Here is a 20343-nt window from a genome sequence, read left to right as displayed (position 1 = left end):
TGAAACAGGCTCCAGGCTCTGAGCTGGCAGTCAGCACAGAGCCCGACGCGGGGCTCTAACCCACGAACCGCGAGATCATGACCTGAGCGAAAGTCGGACGCTTAACCGACTAAGCCACCCGGGCGCCCCAGTAATTTTGGTTTCTAATGTTGACAAAATACAAGTGGTATTCAGACATTTATTCCCTTAATTCCCATCTAATAGCAGCAGAAGATACACAGTTGAGGTTTGTCCTTGCAGTGAGTTTGAAATGGGGAATGGGGGGGGGGGTGCCTACTTTGTTCCAAGAGCATAGTCACTAAAACCAGGGAGTTTGGAAAAAAATTTATTTTTCTTTTGTGTTTCTTTTTTTTTTTTTCATTTTGTACACGAATCCAGCCAAATCTTTGCTTACTTTTGTGTAGCTTAGATCTTTTTTAGTCTGCTTCTTTAAGATTTTTCATGTGGCAGGCTGCATGACCAGAATACATTGCAAGTAATTTCCTGGTAAAAACTCCAGAGACTCAAGGCACAGCAAGATGGAGAAGGAGTCAGCAAGGAGAGTGTTATTAAGTCAGCTCCTGGTTCCAGAGATTCCCAGGGGATGCTCATTATAAGGATCTTGTAACCTTGGGGCTTCTGTGCTTTATGAAGCCTAGTATCACATTGTGTTAGTTATATGGGTCCTTGAATATCACATTAAAGATATTTCTCATTCTCTTCTTGGCCAAAAATGCTGCAGAGGTTGCCAAGTGCTGATAAAATTCTACTGAGAGGGGCACCTGGGTGGCTCAGTTGGTTAAGCATCTGACACATGATCTCAGCTCAGGTCTTGATCTGAATGCCGCGAGTTCAAGCCCTCTGTTGGGCTCCATGTTGGGCCCAATACTGGACTGTAGAGCCTACTTTAAAAATTCTGCTGAGAGAACAGGTTATAATGGAGTTACTTGATCTCTCCTTCCACTTCTCAGGGGGAGCTGAGTTTCTCCTCACACTGGATTGTTAGTTATTTTTCCTAGGTAAATGTCAATATCTAGGGTCAACCCAAGCATGTAGGAATAAGATTTTGCCAATTGTATCAGTTAGTAATACTTTTGGCTGTAAGTAACAGAGAACATGACCAAAGGTATTTTGAGCAAATAGGGGCCTACGTTCCTCATAAGCCGGGAGTGTGGAGTCAGGCAATTGCGACACTGGTTCATCAGCACAGTGATGGCAGGGCTCTAAGTTGGTATCTCTGTGATTCCTGTGACTTTCCCTTGTGATCGCACAGAGACTGCCACATTTCTGGACAGTGCATTCTCGTTCAAGGCAGGAAGAGGCAAAGGAGATGGGAGAGTTCTCCCAGAGCCCTCAGTACTTTTCAACTGAGTCTCTGGCCAGAATTCATTCCTGTGGCCACCCAAACGAAAGTGGAATGTAGCAGAGAAAGGAGACTGGACTGACATTTGAAAAGCCTGTCGACAGTGTCTGGAAAATCAGTTGTAGTTCAAATCCAACAAAGTTAAAACTACCTTGAGAAATGTCAACTCCTGTAAGGGACCTTGGCTGTCTCATTCATTAGTATTGTGTAGCACATAATAGGTGTTCACTAAATATAAGTTGACTTTAGGACCAGGACTAGAGCGAGGCAAAGTAGGCACCTAGGGAACAATATTTAAGGAGGCACTCACTCTGAGGCTCAGGCAAAGTACAAGGTTGACATTGGAACATTCCTGAGATAGAAGGCTTCCTTGAACACTGCAACCTAGGAGCGCCTGGGTAGCTCAGTAGGCGTCCTACTTCAGCTCAGGTCATGATCTCGTGGTTCCTGAGTTCGAGCCCCACATTGGGCTCTGTGCTGACAGCTCAGAGTCTGGAGCCTGCTTCAAATTCTGTGTCTCCCTTTATCTCTGCCCCTCCCCTGCTTGTGTGTGCACTCTCTCTCCCAAAAATAAACATTAAAGAATTAAAAAACAAACAAACCCCAAAACATTGCATCTTAGACACCTACATGAATCGCAGTCCTGGTTGAATTAATAAAATGAAATTTCAAGAAGATGCATGAAGTAGACAATTTAAAACACTGATATTTATACATTTTTCTCAAATTGTGCCATATCATAAACATTAAAATGAGGACTTAAATCACACCCCAAAGAAAGGCAGAAAGAATAAAAGATTATGGCTTAGCAGAGGTTCTAGAGAAACCTGCCTATTGACAACAGCTAAAGCATGAATTTTAAGCATCTTAAGAAAATGTATTTTGGCAGAGAGAACCTGATAAGGTGCCAGACTTCAGTGCCATCTCATTTCTACAGTGTGCCCATGCCATTGAAGAGTAGATTCCATACTATCATACTTTAAATCTACACGGAAGTTGGCAATGCAAACAAAACCCAGCTGTTTCATATATTCATATGTTGTGGAATAATTATAAACGTAATTTGTGGGAAAATAGTAAATATAATGGAAGATAATCAGCACAGTAGCTTTACATTTAGATTTCAGGAAAAAAACAAAACAAAACCCCTTGCACAGCACTCTGCTAACTGAGCGAAGACCCTAATTGGGGAGAGAAAGGGATTGCATCTAGCGCCCGTGTGTGGCCTGTCTTTGCTCTGTGAGGCTGTCCCCTTCCCTCCTCTGCAGTGAAATCCTTCCAGCACTGCAAGGCAGTCTCTTCCTCGAAGCTTTGGCTTTCCTTCTCGTTTCATGGGCCTTCCCGGAATTCCCAAAGCAGTTTATGAGCACGATGACCTAGCTGTTGACGGCAGAGACTTGGGCAGGACACACCTAGCTGTCAGCCCTGACTCTGCCACTGATTTGTGGCACTTTCTCAGCCCAGCGACCTGGGTCTATGCTGACTTCCTGGAATAGGGCAGCAACATTTGATAGAACCCACTACATGAGGCCTCGTGCTCATGGGAGTAAAGCCAAAGCTGAGGCATAGGTGTGGCCCCCAGACTGGTTACAATTGTGGTTATTACCACTTCTCTTCCTGCCGGGATCTGATCCTATGTTAGCTTCCCCTCTTGCCTCCAGCCCCCTCCTCAAGGTCTCACTCCTGCCGCCAGACAGTCTTCACAGCTCCTGTCACTTAGATTCTCAAACTGGTGTACATGAAAAATCTCTGGAAACATTAAAATATAGAAACCGGCACTCACACCTAGAGAGTCAAGCTTCACGTATTTGGGGTGTGGTGTGGACATCTTTCAACATCATCCCTGGGGCTCTCTTTGTCCCTGATGATCCCAGTTCTTTCTCTACAGCAGGGCTGCTCAGCCCCACTCAGTACTACTGGTATTCTGGGCTAGAGAATTCTTGGTTGTCAAGGGCTCTCCTTGTACATTGTAGGATATTTAGCAGCATCGCTGGCCTCTACTCATGGGATGCCAGTAGCACCCCTCACCCCTGTTCTGACAACGAAAAATGTCTCCAAATATTGTCAAATGCCCCCTGGAGTCAGGGAGTGGGTGGGCAGAGTGAGTGAAGTCATACCTGCCTGGAACAACAGCTCTATTTCACCTGCAGAATTAGCACAGTCCCTTATATAGCTAGAGGTGCTAAGGGTCTGTTTAGCTGAATTGAGCTCAGATGGGTCCAATGAAGGATCTCTCAGGATGTCAACGACCCTGACACACATCTGTGTCATGAAACATACCTGGGGGGGGGAGGGTGTCCCAATATTCTATTGCAGAAACTATGTCTTTCTTCAAATCGCCTGAGTCTTTCATTTCAGTCTCAGAGGAGGCACATCCTAGCCACCTGCTGGCTACTCCGAGCACCGGGATCTAATACTTATTCCAGAGGAGCATTTTCTATGGGGAAACCTCTTGAGGAACCATGGGTTTTGCCATCTACCACACAGCAATAATTAATTTGTTGAATCGACTGGAGTCAGTGGAGATAGTTTAATTTTTCCCAACCATTACCTTCAAACATGGTCTGTTGTATGTCTCATTCCATTCCTGGATGACATTTCAAGTATTAAAAGATGCACTGAGTCAAAATAAAAATTTCAGTCTTACATCCTGTTCTCATGTAGAGAAAAGGTAAAAACCACTGCAAGTCCTCCATTCCCATGGGGATGACCCTTATGTACAGGGTCAAATCTGAGCTAGCAGATGGGAAAAGGTTTGGCTTGGATGTGAGCTATAGAGAAGGCAAGTACGACTTTCACCTCTTAAGAATGAGCTTGGAGCCCTATGGGGCCCCTGGGTGGCTCAGTCGGTTGAGCGTCTGACTTTGGCTCAGGTCATGATCTCACGGTTCATGGGTTCAAGACCCGCGTCAGGCTCTGTGCTGACAGCTCAGAGCCTGGAGCCTGTTTCGGATTCTGTGTCTCCCTCTCTGCCCCTTCCCCATTCGTGCTCTGTGTCTCTCTTTAAAAAAAAAAAAAAAAAGAATGAGCTTGGAGCCCTAAAGTTTTAGCAGCAGCTACCTACCCTTTACATTGCCTTACCCATTTCTTTTCTCTAAATAGAAGAATGTTTAAAATCACAAGGAGCTATTATAGCACACTGGGTCCCTTGCTACTGAAATGGTTAATGAAATGGCGCAGGTATTTAACAGTTACAGAAATTCCTAAAAATGCCTTTAAGGCAACACTCACTACATGGCCTGGGAGGCTGTAGGGAAACTGCGCTTGATCGCATCGAGAGTCAGGAGAGGTCTTTGGAAAGATTGGATGGCTTTGCTGGCTGTTGCTGTTCTCACGGGCTCGGCTTGTGGGGCTTCCTCAGTAGGACAGGTTCCTCAAGGCACGCACTGTCCCCCTGTCCCAGCACCCTGAGCACTAGGATGCAAAGAAGGACTGTCCAGGCAAAACCAGGTCCAACCGTCATGGTGCACATCCCCGTCCAGCCAGGCGAGGCCAGCCCGCTGCTGCTCCTCCTCCTCAGCACGCGGCCCACCTCCCCTGCCATGTGCTCCCTCTACCATGTGTGCAAGGCCTTCCTGTTTCCCTAATTCTGTCCCAACTCTTACAGGCTAACTCTCTGTTCTCTAAAGTTTACCCAAGCTTGGGCGCCTGGGTGGCTCAGTTGGTTCAGCGTCCGACTTCGGCTGGCGGCATGGTCTCACCGTTTGTCATTTCGAGCCCCACATCGGGCTCGGTGCTGACAGCCTGGAGCCTGAAGCCTCCCTTGGTTTCTGTGTCTTCCTCTCTCTTTCTCTCTGCACCTCTCCCTACTTGTGGTCTGTCTGGCTCTCAAAAATAAATAGATAGTAAGATTAAAAAAAAAAAAAAAAAAAAGGTTTACCCAAGCTGACTAAACCTGCTTCAGCTCCCTCTGTTCCTTCATACAACCAACCTTTTCCTGAAAGATGAAAACCGGAAGTGTAGTATCACAGAAAACAGAAAGGGTAGTGTTCTTTAGAGGGTGGAGTGAGACATTTCCTTTGGGTTTTTGCATCAGAGAGGATATGGAAGACCTTGGTGCTTTTTCTTAATGGATGTCAGGGCAAATGATGCATGGGGCTGTCTGGTTTTAAGACCCACCTCTGTGTTGCATATTGTTGGGGTGTAGGTTCACGAGAGGTGATATGTAATTCAGCTTATTGCCACTAGAGGGAGACAGAGACAGACACAGAGACAGAAACAGATGCACAGAGATGTAATTCAGCTCTTTGCCACTAGAAGACACCAAAGACCACAGCCTGGGGCTTGAGAAGTTTCTCACAAAGTTCAGGTTAACTCTGCCCCTGACTCAGCAAAGAAGACTTTAACTGAGAATCATGAAGAGACAGATATCCCTGCATTTTTAGCTTTCCAAATCCTGTCCCACAATGATTCTTGAAATCCAAGAAGAGCACTCTGGCAGTGACGGGCAGCTGTGCACCAGGATAGGGCGATGAAAGAGCCTTAACTAGCGACCATGTGAGAAGACCCGGTGACCATCTTGCAAAAGACTACTTTGACTTTGCTGCTGGTGGCTCCACTGGGCCAGTGCCCCACATCTCCAGGTCTCCGCATCTTCTTGCTCTGTGCATGTTCCTCCTCACCAGCCGGTGGGGGTGGGGTGGGGGTGGGGAGCTCTAAGCAAGCCCTCTGGCTGCCACGGCTGAGCCCTGCCTCCCCTTTAGACTGCACATCCATGTACTCTCCGTCTCAGATCTCTTCACCTTTCTCTGTCCCCGCTGCCAATACCTCCATCCAGTCAGCATGACCTCTCACCTGGCTGTCCCCAGCCTGTGCCACCTTCCCATCCACTGTCCACACTGAACCAGAGGGCTCTTTGACAATGCAAACTGTCACTCTCTCACTGAAGCCCTTTGTGATCTTCTGTTGCTCTCAGTACAGGATCCAAACTGCCCAGCACGGTGTCCCAGGCTCCTTGTGATCTGGTGCCTGCTTCCCTGCCCAGTTTCATCTTTCTCCAACTTGCCACTTTCCACATTCCCTCTCTTTGGCCACAATGCTTCCCCTCACCACCCACCCACCCTATGGCAGTCATACTACAATATTTGTGTTTCTGTAATAACACTGTTTTCTCTTTCGCTTTGGCCTTGGCACCTGGAAAATGCCCAATGCCTTTCCTTCTTTCACTCCGCACTACCTTAGCCTGGATGACTACTCTTTCCTTTAAGATGAAAGCTTAAACATCACCTCCTCTGAGAAGTCTTCAGAAAGCCCCCTGCAAGGCAGGTTAGCACCCTCTTCTGATTTGTTGTGGCTGAGTAGTGGGGTGCTCCCTGCCGATTCCCATTCTCAGAAGCATTGTTTCTTATTCCTTCTTCCCCAGTCTAACCCAGTGCCCAATTAACTAAGCCCTTACTAAATATTTGGCTGCAAAATGGACCCAGTACACCTGGCCCAAGGAAGTGCGCAGACGCGGTGCCAACACCAGGTGGCGCTGCGGCCACGTGCATCGGGAGAGGAGGGATCCTCTTTCTGGCCTTGCCCTGGCAAGGCTGGGCCTCCTCTGTTGTCACCTGCTTGCTTCTCGAGGCTCCAGGAGGGTCTTCTGCAGTCAAGGACTCTCTTTGTGCCCCGCTGTGACGTCGATGACACAAGTCTGGGGACAGACTCTGGCCCAGGTGCCTGGAGCCTTAATGCAAGCTTGTCTAGAATCCCTGAATGTCTCTCTTCTTCCCCAAGACCCTCTGCTATGGTGCCTTCCTTGAAAGCCCCCAGTTCTTACCAAACCCTGTGTCCTGCCCTGCTTAAGTGGGGGACTTCAGTACTTAAATTTAGGGTTCTGTGCTATTCAAGGGCTTGCTTCTCTGAGTAATCCTTCCTCTGCAGCCCTGGTGCCCAGAAAACAGCACGCAAAGCCTATTAGCTGTTTGTCCATGAAATGTGTAACTAAATGAGGAAAGAGAATGGTTAATATGGGTGTTTCAAGTATCATGGGAAGAACGAAGTTTTTGTTTTTGTTTTCCCTGAATATATCAAATTCTACTCCAGAGGTAATCATTAGCATGGTCACTGTGTCTAGTTGGCCACAGGAGATAGAGGGGCAGGGTGTTTTCCTGGACTCTACCCTGATCTCCTATGAGTGAGTGCCATGAAACTGTGCTTCCAGATTCTTTTATATTATTTCACAAAGGTGGTGAAGTCAAGAGAGGTCTGCTTGAAAGTCACAAGATCTATGTTTGGGTGTGAGCCAAGACTTTGGGACAAGTTGCTTTACCAGACCATACCTCAGTCCCCCAGTCTGCTGATGGGGGGTGGGCGGGGCGCCGGGGCCATCATTCAGGGTCTCTCATGATGAGTGAATTCCCGGGACCCACACTGACGGCACCCCACTTGCTTCATCTGTGAAACAGAAATCACAGCTATAAGTAGCTCATAAGGTTCTGTTAATTGAGATAAAATTTACATAACGTGAAATTAGTCACTTAAAAACATACCGTACATTCATAATGTTGTGCAACCACCGCCTTCGTAGAGTTCCAAAACATTAAAGCCGTACCTGTTAAGCAGTCACTTCCCCCAGGCCTTGGCCATGACCAGTGCTGACAGCCAGCTCAGAGCCTGGAGCCTGTTTCAGATTCTGTGTCTCCCTCTTTCTTTGGCCCTCCCCTGCTCACGCTGTCTCTCTCTCTCTCTTTCTCTCTCTCTGAAATAAATAAAAACATAAACAAACAAACAAACAAAAAGAATGATGAGCGCACGGCGTTGCTGCCTTTCTTGCTCCGGTGGAGGGAGGCGGGGTGAGGCTGGGGCCACTACCACCAGCAACATCTGCTCAGGGCTAGGAGGTGCCTCAGACGAGGGTGCGTAAGGGAGCAGGAGGTGGCCGGGGTGAACTGGTGTTTTCATACAGAACCTGGGGATTCTGATAGTGGCTGGAGCACTCTGTGGGGGTGGCATTCGGGCCAGAAGCTGGGGACAAGCTCCTGGAGTCATCAGCTTGACATCAGGTGGCAAAATAGTAACAGGGAAGTGCAGGTGTGAAGAAGGCTAATGCTGCCAGGGAGGCAGTTGATGTGGGCTGTGGAAGAGATTGCTGAGGGGAGTGTGAACACTATGGACAATGGCCCCACAGCAGCTGAGAGGAGGTCTCCAAAAGCGGGATGGGTGGTCGTCTGGAATTCTGGCACACCTGTGCTTCCGGTGCTGGAGGAATCAAGGAGGGAACCACATAGCTTTGGGCAGAGCAATTTCTTCTTAATGTGGAATAAAGAGGGCAGGACTGAACAGACAAAAGCCTCCTCGCCCTGGTGTCCAAGAGAACTGAGAAGAATTACTCACACTTGCATCCATGTAGTGGGAATTAGAATGCGGGTCAAGGAGGAGGGAACCCGTAAGATGGCTCTTAGGAGGTGCTGTAGGCAACGAGGCAGGCCAGCGTGCACATCCCTGACTTACCTATTCTGGGCTCAGTTTTGGGTCTGAGCTCCCCTCCTTCAAAGTTAAACAATGTGATCTTTGTGGGGGAGAATTTATAGCTTGTATTGGAGATGAACAGCCTTAGAGACTGTGAATCTGAGAGGTGTCATCTCCAATGACAAGAATCCCCTCCTAATGTGGCCCTCAGGACAAATGTCAGCACTTGGCCCTGGATGGGGGGCCCTTGAGCCAAGGGCAGATCCATTAGAACACCATCTTTCTGCATCTTGAATGCCGTGTTTGCATAGCCTTCGACTGTCTTGCTCATTCATTCACAATTCACACTTAACAAAGTAATTTCTAGAATCCCTCATTTACATGAGTCAGTGAGTTCAAAAGAGGATAAGTTGTTTTTGGAACAGGGAGGAACTTTCAGATCATTTATTTATTTTTAATTTTTAATTTTTTTAACTTTCTTTTTGAGAGAAGAGAGAGAGACAGCATGAGCAGGGGAGGGTCAGAGAGAGAGAGAGAGATACAGAATCTGAAGACAGGCTCCAGGTTCTGAGCTGTCAGCACAGAGCCTGACGTGGGGCTCGAACCCACGTTGAGATCATGACCTGAGCCGAAGTCGGGCGCTTAACTGACTGAGTCACCCAGGTGCCCCTCAGATCATTTAATCCAATCCTTCCATTTGACAGAGGAGGAGAAACCAGAGACCCTGAGATTTGCACAGACATCTCTGGGAGTGGGTTGGAGTCTGGACTCAAACTCGGTCTCCAGGTTCCCAGGCCACCGTGCTTCCCACTGTTGTGCAAATTCTGAAAGCTCCAGCCCCAATGCAGGCTCAGGGACCTCTCAGGAGAGGATGCTTCACTGCAGTCTCTGAATATTCAAAACACAAAAGCCAAACTGGAAAAAAGGTAGTATATCTATTTGTCAGGAGAGAGTTAACGTCCATTTACCTTTTTCTGTCCTAAGAATCTAGGTGTTAATGGACACTAGTCTGTGCATCAAAACATGCTAGTTACTGGGAGGGCAGTGTTGAGAATCTCAGTCAAGACAGAAACAATAAAAGTTAATGTTTAAACCATAGATGAGAATGTTAAATGTGGAGTCAAAGGGGAACATGTAGAATGCTAAATAAAAGAATAAAGTATATAAGGCTGACCCACAAAGGAGAGTTAGGGAAGTGAGACTCTTTATTTTCTGGTAGGAGGAGGGTTTCAGCAAGATGACCGTGTAACTGGGAAAGGCTGTTTATTTGTAACTGTTGTCCAGGCTAGAGAAATCGGGTGTTCTCTGGACTAAATAAGTAAGAAATATGCTGGGCACATAGTTGGTCTAAATAAAAGTTGGAGATTCTGAGAGGCTTGAGGCTGTTTCTTGGAGAGACTGCTGTCACCCTGAAGGGCCAGAAGCAGGTGAGAAGCTGAGCTCTGCTAACAGGCTTTGAATTCTCCTCTCAGATGGCGGGGACAGCACGCCATGACCGAGAGATGGCGATCCAGGCCAAGAGAAAGCTCACCACGGCCACTGATCCCATTGAAAGACTCCGACTTCAGTGCCTGGCCAGGGGCTCTGCAGGCATCAAAGGACTTGGCAGGTAGGGTCCCGGCCATGGGGAGGCAGGATGCTGTCAGGTGAGGCTAATACTAGCTGTGTGACCTTGACCAAGTCTTGTTCTTCTAGGGTCTCAGTTCCCTATTTGTAAAATACAGTTTGTAAAATTTGATCTCTGAAGTCCTTTGTGACAGTTTTTGGTTCTTAGTCCCAGATTCAGCAAGGCTGTGTCTGCAACGAGAGCACAGCTCCTGGGACAAATTTGAAGTGAAGGGAGAAGCGTGCCCAGGTCCCAGGGACATCCAGCAGGATGCAGAGAGGGTCTCTGCTGGAAACTGTGACAATGGGGGCCAGCTTGGAAGAGGGAAGAGGGCGTTCTCAGGAAGTCACGTCTTGCTCACCTCCAAAGGGCACTGGAATTGCCTGTGGGGTATTCACTGCCGGTGGTCTTCTTCCAACTCCATAGGGTCTGTCCCCTGACCCTCTGAGAGTGTGAGAAGTCCTCAGGACCAGGAGAAAGAGATTGTGAGCCTCCAGCTGGCAGGATCTCTTTTTAACGGACCCCATGGAGTGCCAGCCATGGGCCAGGTGGTTGTATGTTCGTGGGTGAACGAGGCTTCTCCAGGCCCCAGGCAAGACTTAGACTAAAGAAACTGACTGTCACAAAAATGAGAATCTCCGTGGTGATGTTAAGTGTTAGAGAAATACAGGGCGCCACAGCAGGGGCGTCCAACCTCACATTGGAGGTTATAGATGACCTCATTTACAGCGAAGAACTTACTGAGCGTTGGGGATGTCACCTTCAACGGTCTCAAACTCTCAGACGAAGCCTGGCTCTGTCTAAAGCCCAGACTGTGGGCACGTGGATCCTGGTGGCCAGGAGGTCACAGTCCAGCAAGAAGACTAGCCCACTTCCCTTCAATACTGTATCACCCCAACCTACAACCTCCACATCTCTCACCCTGGACCTGTATCATTGCCCGTGGTGCAAACCCCTCAGGAACACTGCCCTCTCTCCACTCACTGGCCCACTCAGTTGAGTCCCTCTTGCTGCCTATCCACTCCCCAACCCCTCCTAGCCCTTTCATTGTGAGCCAGTTTATTGGCTCATCCTTGGCATTTTGCTCCACTGTGTGCTCTGTCTTGGCCTCTTTACTAGTTTTGCCCTTCTCTCAATCTCTCCTCAACTCAAGTGGAACTTGCCCCCCTAATTTTCCTCTCATGATTAGACTGGAGCTATGGTTTTATGGGACCACAGAAGTAAAGTGCCATTTTCATCACATCATGTCAAGGATGCATACCATCAACATGATTTATCATTATTGGTGTTGATCTTTACCACCTGGCTGAGGTTGTGTTTGGCTTCTCCAATGTAAAGTTACCATCCCCCCCCCCATTCCATATTGGACTGCAAGGAAGGAAGTCTCCATGCAAATCTGCACTTAGGGAGTGGGGAGTATGCTTCCCTCCTTGAGGGCAGAGTATGTGCATAATTTATTTGGAATTCTACAGCAAGAGAAATTTGTCTTTTTCTAAATAATATTTATTTATTTATTTATTTAATAATTTCTTTAAACCAATATGGACTCATTGATATTTATTTTTTACTTTGTGTTACAATTTAACACTATTTTATTGCTCAAACTCTTGAAGTTTGGGCTTTGGAAGCTCTTTCAGTTGGCTCCTATGTCCCTTCGATGTATCCCCATCAGTGTTAAGTTTATGTGCTTGTTTGTTTTGATCACTTCCTTACTTTCTGTACAAGATACTCCAAGCTCATCTTGCATATGTCATGTCCCAGTTCTAGAATCAGACATTTCTCCAAGAAGCCCCGTTCCTTTTATTGGGTAATTGTATTGTAAACCAAGGTCTAGGCTCTTGATGTGCTTGTGGTTACTTCTAGGTGTTACTTCTTCTAGATTCTCTTAGCTGACAGAACAAGAAAGTATATGTGTAAATATATGTACATATCTATAGCTATTTTTATATGTAATCATCTGTGTTTATATTAAGCTAAACATGTGTTCATATGTCTCCAACTCTAGCCTATTACCACATGCATCTGACCATTCTAGCCTCCTCCCCTGGCTTATCTATAAATTCCTATTTCAACAGTGATAAGCCTGGCTCCCACCATCTGCCATCGATTTACTTAATTGTTCAATTCCAGTATACCTTATAGTAATGTCAGAATTCTTAACTTAAATCTCCATGGGAAATATTGTTATCAACTAGAGTCCAGTGCTTATCTGTAGTTCCTTTTGCCTTTAGTCCTACAGACTCTACTCATCTCCAGAGCCACTTAAGTCAGCACCTTCATACCCCACCTCCTCCCAAGTTTGAGGTTGTTTCAAACTTTAGTAATACAGTTGAGTTCCCTTGTCACTGTCCACCTTCCTTCCTGGGATTCCCTAACCTCCTAAATAGTTATTTTAAAATTTGCATACACTGAATTTTACTCTTTGTACTCTGCAGTTCTATGGGCTTTCACAAGTGTATCATGTATCCACCATTATAGGTGGGTTACACTGTCCTAAAAATTCCCTGTTGCTCCATCTATTCTCTTCCTTCCTTTTTCTTTTTATTGTCCATATAGTTTTGCCTTTTGCAAAATGTCATAGAATTAGGATCATTTAGTACATTTTCTGTTAAAGCTTTTCTTTTATGAGATGCTGGGAAGAGGCTCTCCAATTTTGGAAGGAGGGTACAGAGAATAACCTTGAGAGTGGTTTATTTTTAAATCTTTATGCTGACATCTTATTCTCTGTTCTTTCTTTCCTGTGTGTGTGTGTGTGTGTGTGTATGTGTGTGTGTGCACGTGTGCATTTTCTTCAGAGTGTTTCGAATTATGGATGACAATAACAACCGAACCCTTGATTTCAAAGAATTTCTGAAAGGGCTAAATGATTATGCTGTGGTCATGGAAAAGGAAGAGGCAGAAGAGCTCTTCCGGAGGTTTGATAAAGATGGAAATGGAACAATAGACTTCAATGAATTTCTTCTCACGTTAAGGGTAAGTGGCCTCATGAATAAGTGTATCTGCTGAGTTTGGCTTTCACGTGGTTTGGGTTGGCTATTTTGAGGTTTTGTTTTCAGAAGTTGTTACTGTGCTGTGGAGGAGATGGGAAGGAGATTGACAACATGTTTAGGGACTTTTGGAGTAACAATAATGCATGTCATTTTAACAGCAGACAAACAAATTCATACCACTGAGAGGAATCAGATATTTCATCATATATCTTACCAAAAAAGCTCATTTGCTTTTTTTGTCTGTATATGTGTTTCTATCTATTTATCTAGCCTCCAATGTCTAGAGCCAGAAAAGAGGTAATTATGCAAGCTTTTAGGAAGTTAGACAAAACTGGAGACGGAGTTATAACAATTGAAGATCTTCGTGAGGTGTATAATGCGAAACACCATCCTAAGTACCAAAATGGAGAATGGACAGAGGAACAAGTATTCAGGAAATTTCTGGATAACTTTGATTCACCCTATGACAAAGATGGATTGGTAAGTAAAAGAGCTTAACTTAAGTGGAATTTCTTCTGTCGAATTTGTAATTGAAATTAGGTAATAGGTCCAAAGCCTTAAAAAATACTTATAACATATTCATTATAAATAGGAGTAAAATATTTCCTTAGAGACTATTTAGAAAGTTGGGAATGAAAGTGATAATATATGTGTGTGTGCACATATATTGGTGGGGAATCCACATACAGCTAAATACCTATCATCTGGAGAACATGATATTTTGATTTAACACTCCATTCATGGTTACTTATATTTACCATACTTAGCCAGCCACATTCCAATGAACTAGAGTAAAGCCTATTTAACCTCAAAATGAAATAATGATTTAATTTTTTGGAACACAATTCACAAAGTATTTCAGGATATTGAAGTGCTTTTCACACTCATCCTTACAATATCATTTGTCATCACACTTTGCTATGTGGAAGTGCCATTTAAGGGAAGCTTTCAGTAAAGGGAATGCCAGATAACAGAATTTACTTCGATTTCATCTTGTGTAGGCTTTGAGATTAACTTGAATTTCTAAACTATAGTGAACTTAAAAACACCCCATTTCCATTAACTGGTATCTTCAAGTTATGAACACATAGCTTGGTAGGGTAAGGAATTACATTTCTGCAACTGTGTCCAGGCTGAGATGACAATGTCATCTGTCTTTTATCAACAGCCATAAGTGTTTTGAACTCAGAACAGTTCTGCTCTTAGGTGTCCTGAAGGCTCTGATGATGGGGAAGGGAATGTTCTACTTCAGCCACAGTTAGCAGCAGCAGACGCCTGGGGAGGGTTCCTCCGAACCCCTGTGTCACACAGGAAGGAGTAGAGGGGCGTTGGGCAGGAAGAAAAGATATTAATGACAGGAATAGGAAACAAGGCTTCCCCTTCTTAAGGGAGTTACCCCTAACTTTTGCTATGAAATTTCATTGTGAGTCTTATTAGCAAGGGGCTAGGGGAATAGAAAGGCACACTTTTTATCCTTCCTACTGACATTTTCTTCTTGGGGACAGAGAAATACCCTTCATTTCAGTTGAAGGGACTACAGAGGTAGATTTAAAAAAGGGATGGGGGTAGATTCTGCAGTGTAGCCTAATGCTTAGGGACAGAGGTAACAGAACTAAACCATATGTTTTCTTCCAACATTGTTGGCCTTTGATCTTTGAAATGGCAGTGGAAAAATAGTCAACTGCCATTTCCCCAAATTAGCCCGCCTCTATATGAGATCCCAGGGTGTGCTTGCCTCCTCTCTGCAGGTGGTTCCTTCTCCTCGTTGTCAGGGGAAACCTCAGCTGCCCTTTTCTCTAACCCAAGTCAAAGTAGCCCGTTGTTATGATTCAGCTTATTTAAAGTTCCCACTCCTGTCCCTTTTGACATTTATTTTAACAAGCCATCTTAAGTTCTGAAATACTCATAAAGGCCATTGGGGTTTTTAGTAGTTAACAGTATTTGATATCACCTGACTATCACAGACCCTGTATTAATATACAGCTGACTGTGCATGATCATCATCTGGGTTACGTATTAATAATGTACATTGCTGGCTGCACCACAGAACTACAGAATCTGATTATTTTTGGGTGGAGATCAAGGATTTACAGTTTTAGTAAGTGCCCCAGATGGCTCTTATTCACATTCATATTTGAGATCCCTGTCTCTAAAAGATTCAGAAGTGCTTTTTTAAGTACTTTTTTCTTTTACTACATATAATATACACATGAACCTCATTTGGCATAATTATGGATCTGGATCATTTATTGACTACCTATCTACTGGGTATTGTGCTAAGGGTTTTAGAGGGATATCTCACTTAAAAGACATAATGAAAATGTTTTTGGAAAGTGATGTACAATTCAAACTTTTGCACATTGAATCATATTTTAAATGCACAAAGAACTATTGACGTAAACAAACAACGTGATAAATTCTTTTATAAAGAGAAGAATTAATCCTTAATTTAGCTTTTTCAAATTGAGTTGTTTTATACGTTAAGATTTCTTATGGTGAAGCATAGCTATGCTTGAAGCCAGTGCAGTTACATATGGTTAAAAAATGTAGCTGATATCAAAATAAGACAAAATTTAGAATAAGCCAAGAAATTTAGTATACTCCGGGGCACCTGGGTGGCTCAGTCGGTTGAGCGTCCGACTTCATTATCACACGATTTGTGGGTTCAAGCCCTGCATCGGGCTTTGTGCTGATGGCTAGCTCAGGGCCTGGAGCCTGCTTCAGATTCTGTGTCTCCTTCTCTCTCTGACCCTCCCCTGCTCAGGCTATCTCTCTCTCTCAGAAATAAATAAAAAACATTAAAAAATTTTTAAAAAGATAAAGAAATTTAGCATATTCCTTATGATGCTGAAATTTGTGAATTTTTGATAGTTTAGGCTGAGTTCTCAGGTGTTCATAAAAACTCCTGGTTTTGTAGCAGTCATGGATTTTGATGTAATGGATCCTGTGCTAATATTCCTCACGCCCCACCCCCAGAGCCCCCTGTGCACCAGAAGCCATATGGATGGAAGTATGAAAGCAACCAAATCATGTATGAAGTGAACCTTCTTCGCTCTAATTCTACCCCTAAGCCCCACCCTCATTGGGTGAGATTTACACTTCTTACTTTTCTATTTTTATTTTTTAAAATGTTTATTTATTTCGAGAGAGAGAGAAAGAGAGAGCATATGAGCGGGGGAGGGGCAGAGAGAGAGGGAGACAGAATTCTAAGCACTGGCAGTGTGGAGCCTGACACAGGGCTCAAACTGACAAAGTGTGAGAGCATGACCTAAGCCAAAAATCAGGAGTTGGATGTTTAACCCACTGAGCCACCCAGGTGTCCCACTTCTTACTTTTTTAATATCTAGGTTTGGGAGGTTTCATTTGTATATGTTATTTTACAATTACAAATATATTTTTTAAATCTCTCAGAAGTAGATTAGGCTTTGAGAGAATATGGGTCTTGCTGTCTTCTCTCATACAGAAAGTTTTTAATAATTAAAATATTTTAATACATTACTGAGTGTATATAAACAACCTAAACTTATTTTATGATTTTTCTAATCAGTCTGAAACATATAAAACAGTACTGTGTTCTGTATCATGACTCAAATACTTCCAGTGCTCCCATTTAGGACCTTCTCCATTATTTAACGAGTATTCTATCAATGCAGGGTAGCATAGTCAAGAGGCTGACCAAAAGCAGGGGTGTCCATTCTCTTACTTTTTACTAATATCAAACAAAATAATTAAGTAGGAATAGTTTTCATGACTGAAAAGTAATTTACTACAATGAAGAAAAACTTGGAGAAATTATAGGATTTGTGATTCAGGCTATTCTGAGTATAATTTGAGTCTCAGGAAACAAACAAACACTTCACTAAGAATAACTGATGGCCTTTTTTGAAATGATCAGATATATTAGTTCTGATGTCTGGTTTTACATAATCTGACTTCCAGATAAGGTTTAATGCTGGATAAATGGGAAATGCAAAGGAGGACGTAAGTAAAGAAATTGAAGAAAGGAGAATATTAATGGTTTTCTAATTTTTAATAAAAGCTATGCACATATTTATTTCTACTTCCAGACCACCAAAGAGTCCATCTCAACTATTAGTTCAGTTCAATGACTTTCTTGTCTCTGCTTTTTATTATTTTGTGTGTGGGGGAGGTAAGTACAGGGAGAGAAATATGGATCCCCTGACTTTTTGTTCTCTGTCCACTTATGATTACAGTAAAAAAAAAAAGGCAAGTTGGTCAATCAGTTTATATGATTCTTAGAAGATGCAGGTAGGCACTCTGGAAGAGGGGTTTAGAATTATTAATGGATTTCACTTTTTGTGATGTTTTTAATCCCTCGTGACATTTAAAATTGAGGGCTAACTAGAGGCACCTGAGTGGCTTAGTTGATTAAGGGATTGACTTTGGCTCAGGTCATGATCTCACAGTTTGTGGGTTCAAGCCCTGAGTCAGGCTCTGAGCTGTCAGCTGTCTGAGCCTGCTTTGGATTCTGTGTCTCCCTATCTCTCTGCCCTTCCCCCACTCGTACTCTGTCTCTCTCTCTCAAAAATAAACATTAAAAAAATTTAAATTGAGGGCTAACTAGAGAACAACAGATTTCTCAAACAGCCATCGTTGTCATGTCTGTGTCCTCCCATGGGAGCGGCGCTGTACTTTGGGCTAGATTGATTGGTCACAGAGATCCTTCACACAGGAAGACAATTCTTCCCTGAGTCAACTAATCCTGTTAGCCAGTATGGTTGAATTGCAGTGTACGTATCACTGACAGATATTAAAAAACTAATAGTGATACCTGTTGTTTCTTCTTCTTAGAAGGAAAGTGATATAAAACCTAGCCTTGAAAAACACATTGGTTGCTATTCCAAAAAGACAGTTCTAAGAATAGGATGGAGAGAACCCAGACTAGTGTGAGGGGGCATGGAGCAAGGGGTGCCTTATTTGACTCACTTTGTGCCTCAAATGAGTAATTTCTATCTTAAAAAAGCATGAAGCTAAGGAGTATTTAACTATAAATCTGTTTCTTTATCCTCAGGACAGAATTCCACTTTTTAAGAGGTACAACATTACTTGCCCTCACCCCAGGACATGCCGTGTTGTTTCTGACGTGTCACAGAAAACCCGTACTAACTACAGCTAAAGAAACTTGTTTCTTACTCTGAATTTCAGTCTCACTGATCCGAACAGATGGGCTCCTGCTCTTAAAGAGAGGCGAGAACCTATATTTCACTTTCCATTTAAGTTGGTCTGGAAATTTTCAAGACTTTTTACTCATCTTTCCCTCTGCCACCCCTCACGGCCATCCTCAACTTGACTCTTTGCTCTTGTCTGAGATCTATTCTTGATCTGTGTCACTAAAAGCCTCCTTCACCAAAGTTCCCTCCCATTTACAGGTACTAGAAATAGGCTTCCATTGAAATGGTGGGAAGCAAAGTTATGTTTTTGTTTCTAACTTTTCTACTGCAGGTGACCCCCGAGGAATTTATGAACTACTATGCAGGGGTGAGCGCATCCATTGACACTGATGTGTATTTCATCGTCATGATGAGAACTGCCTGGAAGCTCTAAATGTAGGACCTGGGGACCAGGGCACTGGGTCCAGACATGGCTCCAAATGATTAAACATCAGCCCCAAACCAGGATCGCATTTGATTTCATGTTCATCACAGTGATTCTTCGCTGTTGACACACACTGCATTTTCTAGGGCAGACATAACACTGTGTAGTTAACTGTGACTTAACTTCTCTGAAACTGTTTCCTTAGCTCTAATATAGGAATTAATTAAAATAAGATTTGGAAAGCTCTTAGAACCAGGTGCTAGGATACGTACATGTGTCTAATAAACATTAGGTGCCCTCCTTGGCCATTAATAAAAGTTTGAGTATTTTAATTATAATCCCTTCCTCTGCACCCACAGTCTTTCTCCACATCCTTGTAGACAGTCTATTTCTAAGAGTGAGAATTCATCTGTTTTTATGACTGACTGTAAATTTTCTTTAAGTTTATTTATTTATTTTGAGATAGAGACATAGAGAGGGAGAGAGAGCTCACAAGCACACACGAATGGGGTTAGGGGTAGAGAGAGAGGGAGAGAGAGAGAATCCCAAGCAGACTTCATGTTATCATCACAGAGGAGCCAGATGAGGGGCTTGAACTCATGAACTGTGAGATCATGACCTGAACTGAAACCAAGAGTCAGATGCTTAACTGACTGAGCCACCCAGCCACCCTCCTGACTTTAAGAGCTTTGGTTCCAAATTGGGGACCAGAAGAGAACCACACATCAGCCTCAATTTTTATACCTGAATCTTGAGTTTCTCTGCCCATGGTTTAGGGGAGCTTCGGTTTGGTGAATAGATTTAGAATGACATTTTTGGGTCATCTAAAGCTTCTGTGAGGTGGGAGGCCATTTCCTTGAGCAGTAGAACTAGGACAATCCCTATGGTTAAAATTCTACGCTTGGCTGTGCTCTCAGATTTTATGGGGGACCTCTTGTCTTGTGAGTGAACAGACTGTATCATCAAACTTTTGTCTGGTGGAACGTTCATCTCCCCTCGCCCTGCCATGGGCCAATGATGTTGACATTCCCACCATTACAAGAGGTGGGTTATGACATAAACAAGGGTCACAGGTCTACTTCAAAGAGGGTGTTCCATCTTGACAGTTTATGGCCCAAAGTGTTCTCCTTCCTGCTCTAAGCTTTGGCTTCGTATTGTCAATGTGCGAGAATCTCCCCATAAAGGCTTTGAGACAAAGGCAGCTTCAGTTGTTAGAAAAAGGATGTTGAAACTATCAATCTCCCTCTATGTGTTCTGTGTCTGGAGCCAAAGATAAAAACAGTGATCAGCCCTTTGGCTATGGTGCTGGAGGTGATAACCACCTGCCTTGTAATCAAGGACCATCCTTTTTTGTCTCCTCTGTCCCTGGCTGCTCTCATCCCCTGGCTTGGGGGTATGGATTGGGGTAATAGCCCCCTTTAAGATCCAAGTATTTAAGTGACTCTGGATTTAGGGTC

The 20343-nt window shown here is 44.1% G+C and overlaps 1 protein-coding gene across 1 annotated transcript; it reads left to right on the top strand.

Moving 5' to 3' along the window:
• Positions 1-10206: 10206 nt before the first annotated feature.
• CAPSL (calcyphosine like) lies at positions 10207-18895 on the top strand. The gene is made up of 4 exons (XM_039248242.1): positions 10207-10343; positions 13136-13313; positions 13601-13810; positions 18794-18895. The coding sequence occupies exons 1-4, from the start codon at positions 10207-10209 to the stop codon at positions 18893-18895; spliced, it is 627 nt and encodes a 208-aa protein (XP_039104173.1).
• The last annotated feature ends 1448 nt before the right edge of the window (positions 18896-20343 follow it).

Source organism: Hyaena hyaena, unplaced genomic scaffold (assembly GCF_003009895.1).
Source record: "Hyaena hyaena isolate Hyena2069 unplaced genomic scaffold, ASM300989v1 scaffold_310, whole genome shotgun sequence".
NCBI lineage: Eukaryota > Metazoa > Chordata > Mammalia > Carnivora > Hyaenidae > Hyaena > Hyaena hyaena.
Note: the sequence above shows the minus strand (reverse complement) of the source record. Positions and strands in the feature narration are given on the sequence as shown.

Excerpts from the sequence above, each read along its gene's own strand:
- CAPSL (XM_039248242.1), top strand. The coding sequence starts at position 10,207 with ATGGCGGGGACAGCACGCCATGACCGAGAGATGGCGATCCAGGCCAAG. Across the intron at positions 13,314-13,600 it reads AATTTCTTCTCACGTTAAGG|CCTCCAATGTCTAGAGCCAG; the intron begins GTAAGTGGCCTC and ends CTATTTATCTAG. Across the intron at positions 13,811-18,793 it reads CCTATGACAAAGATGGATTG|GTGACCCCCGAGGAATTTAT; the intron begins GTAAGTAAAAGA and ends TTTCTACTGCAG.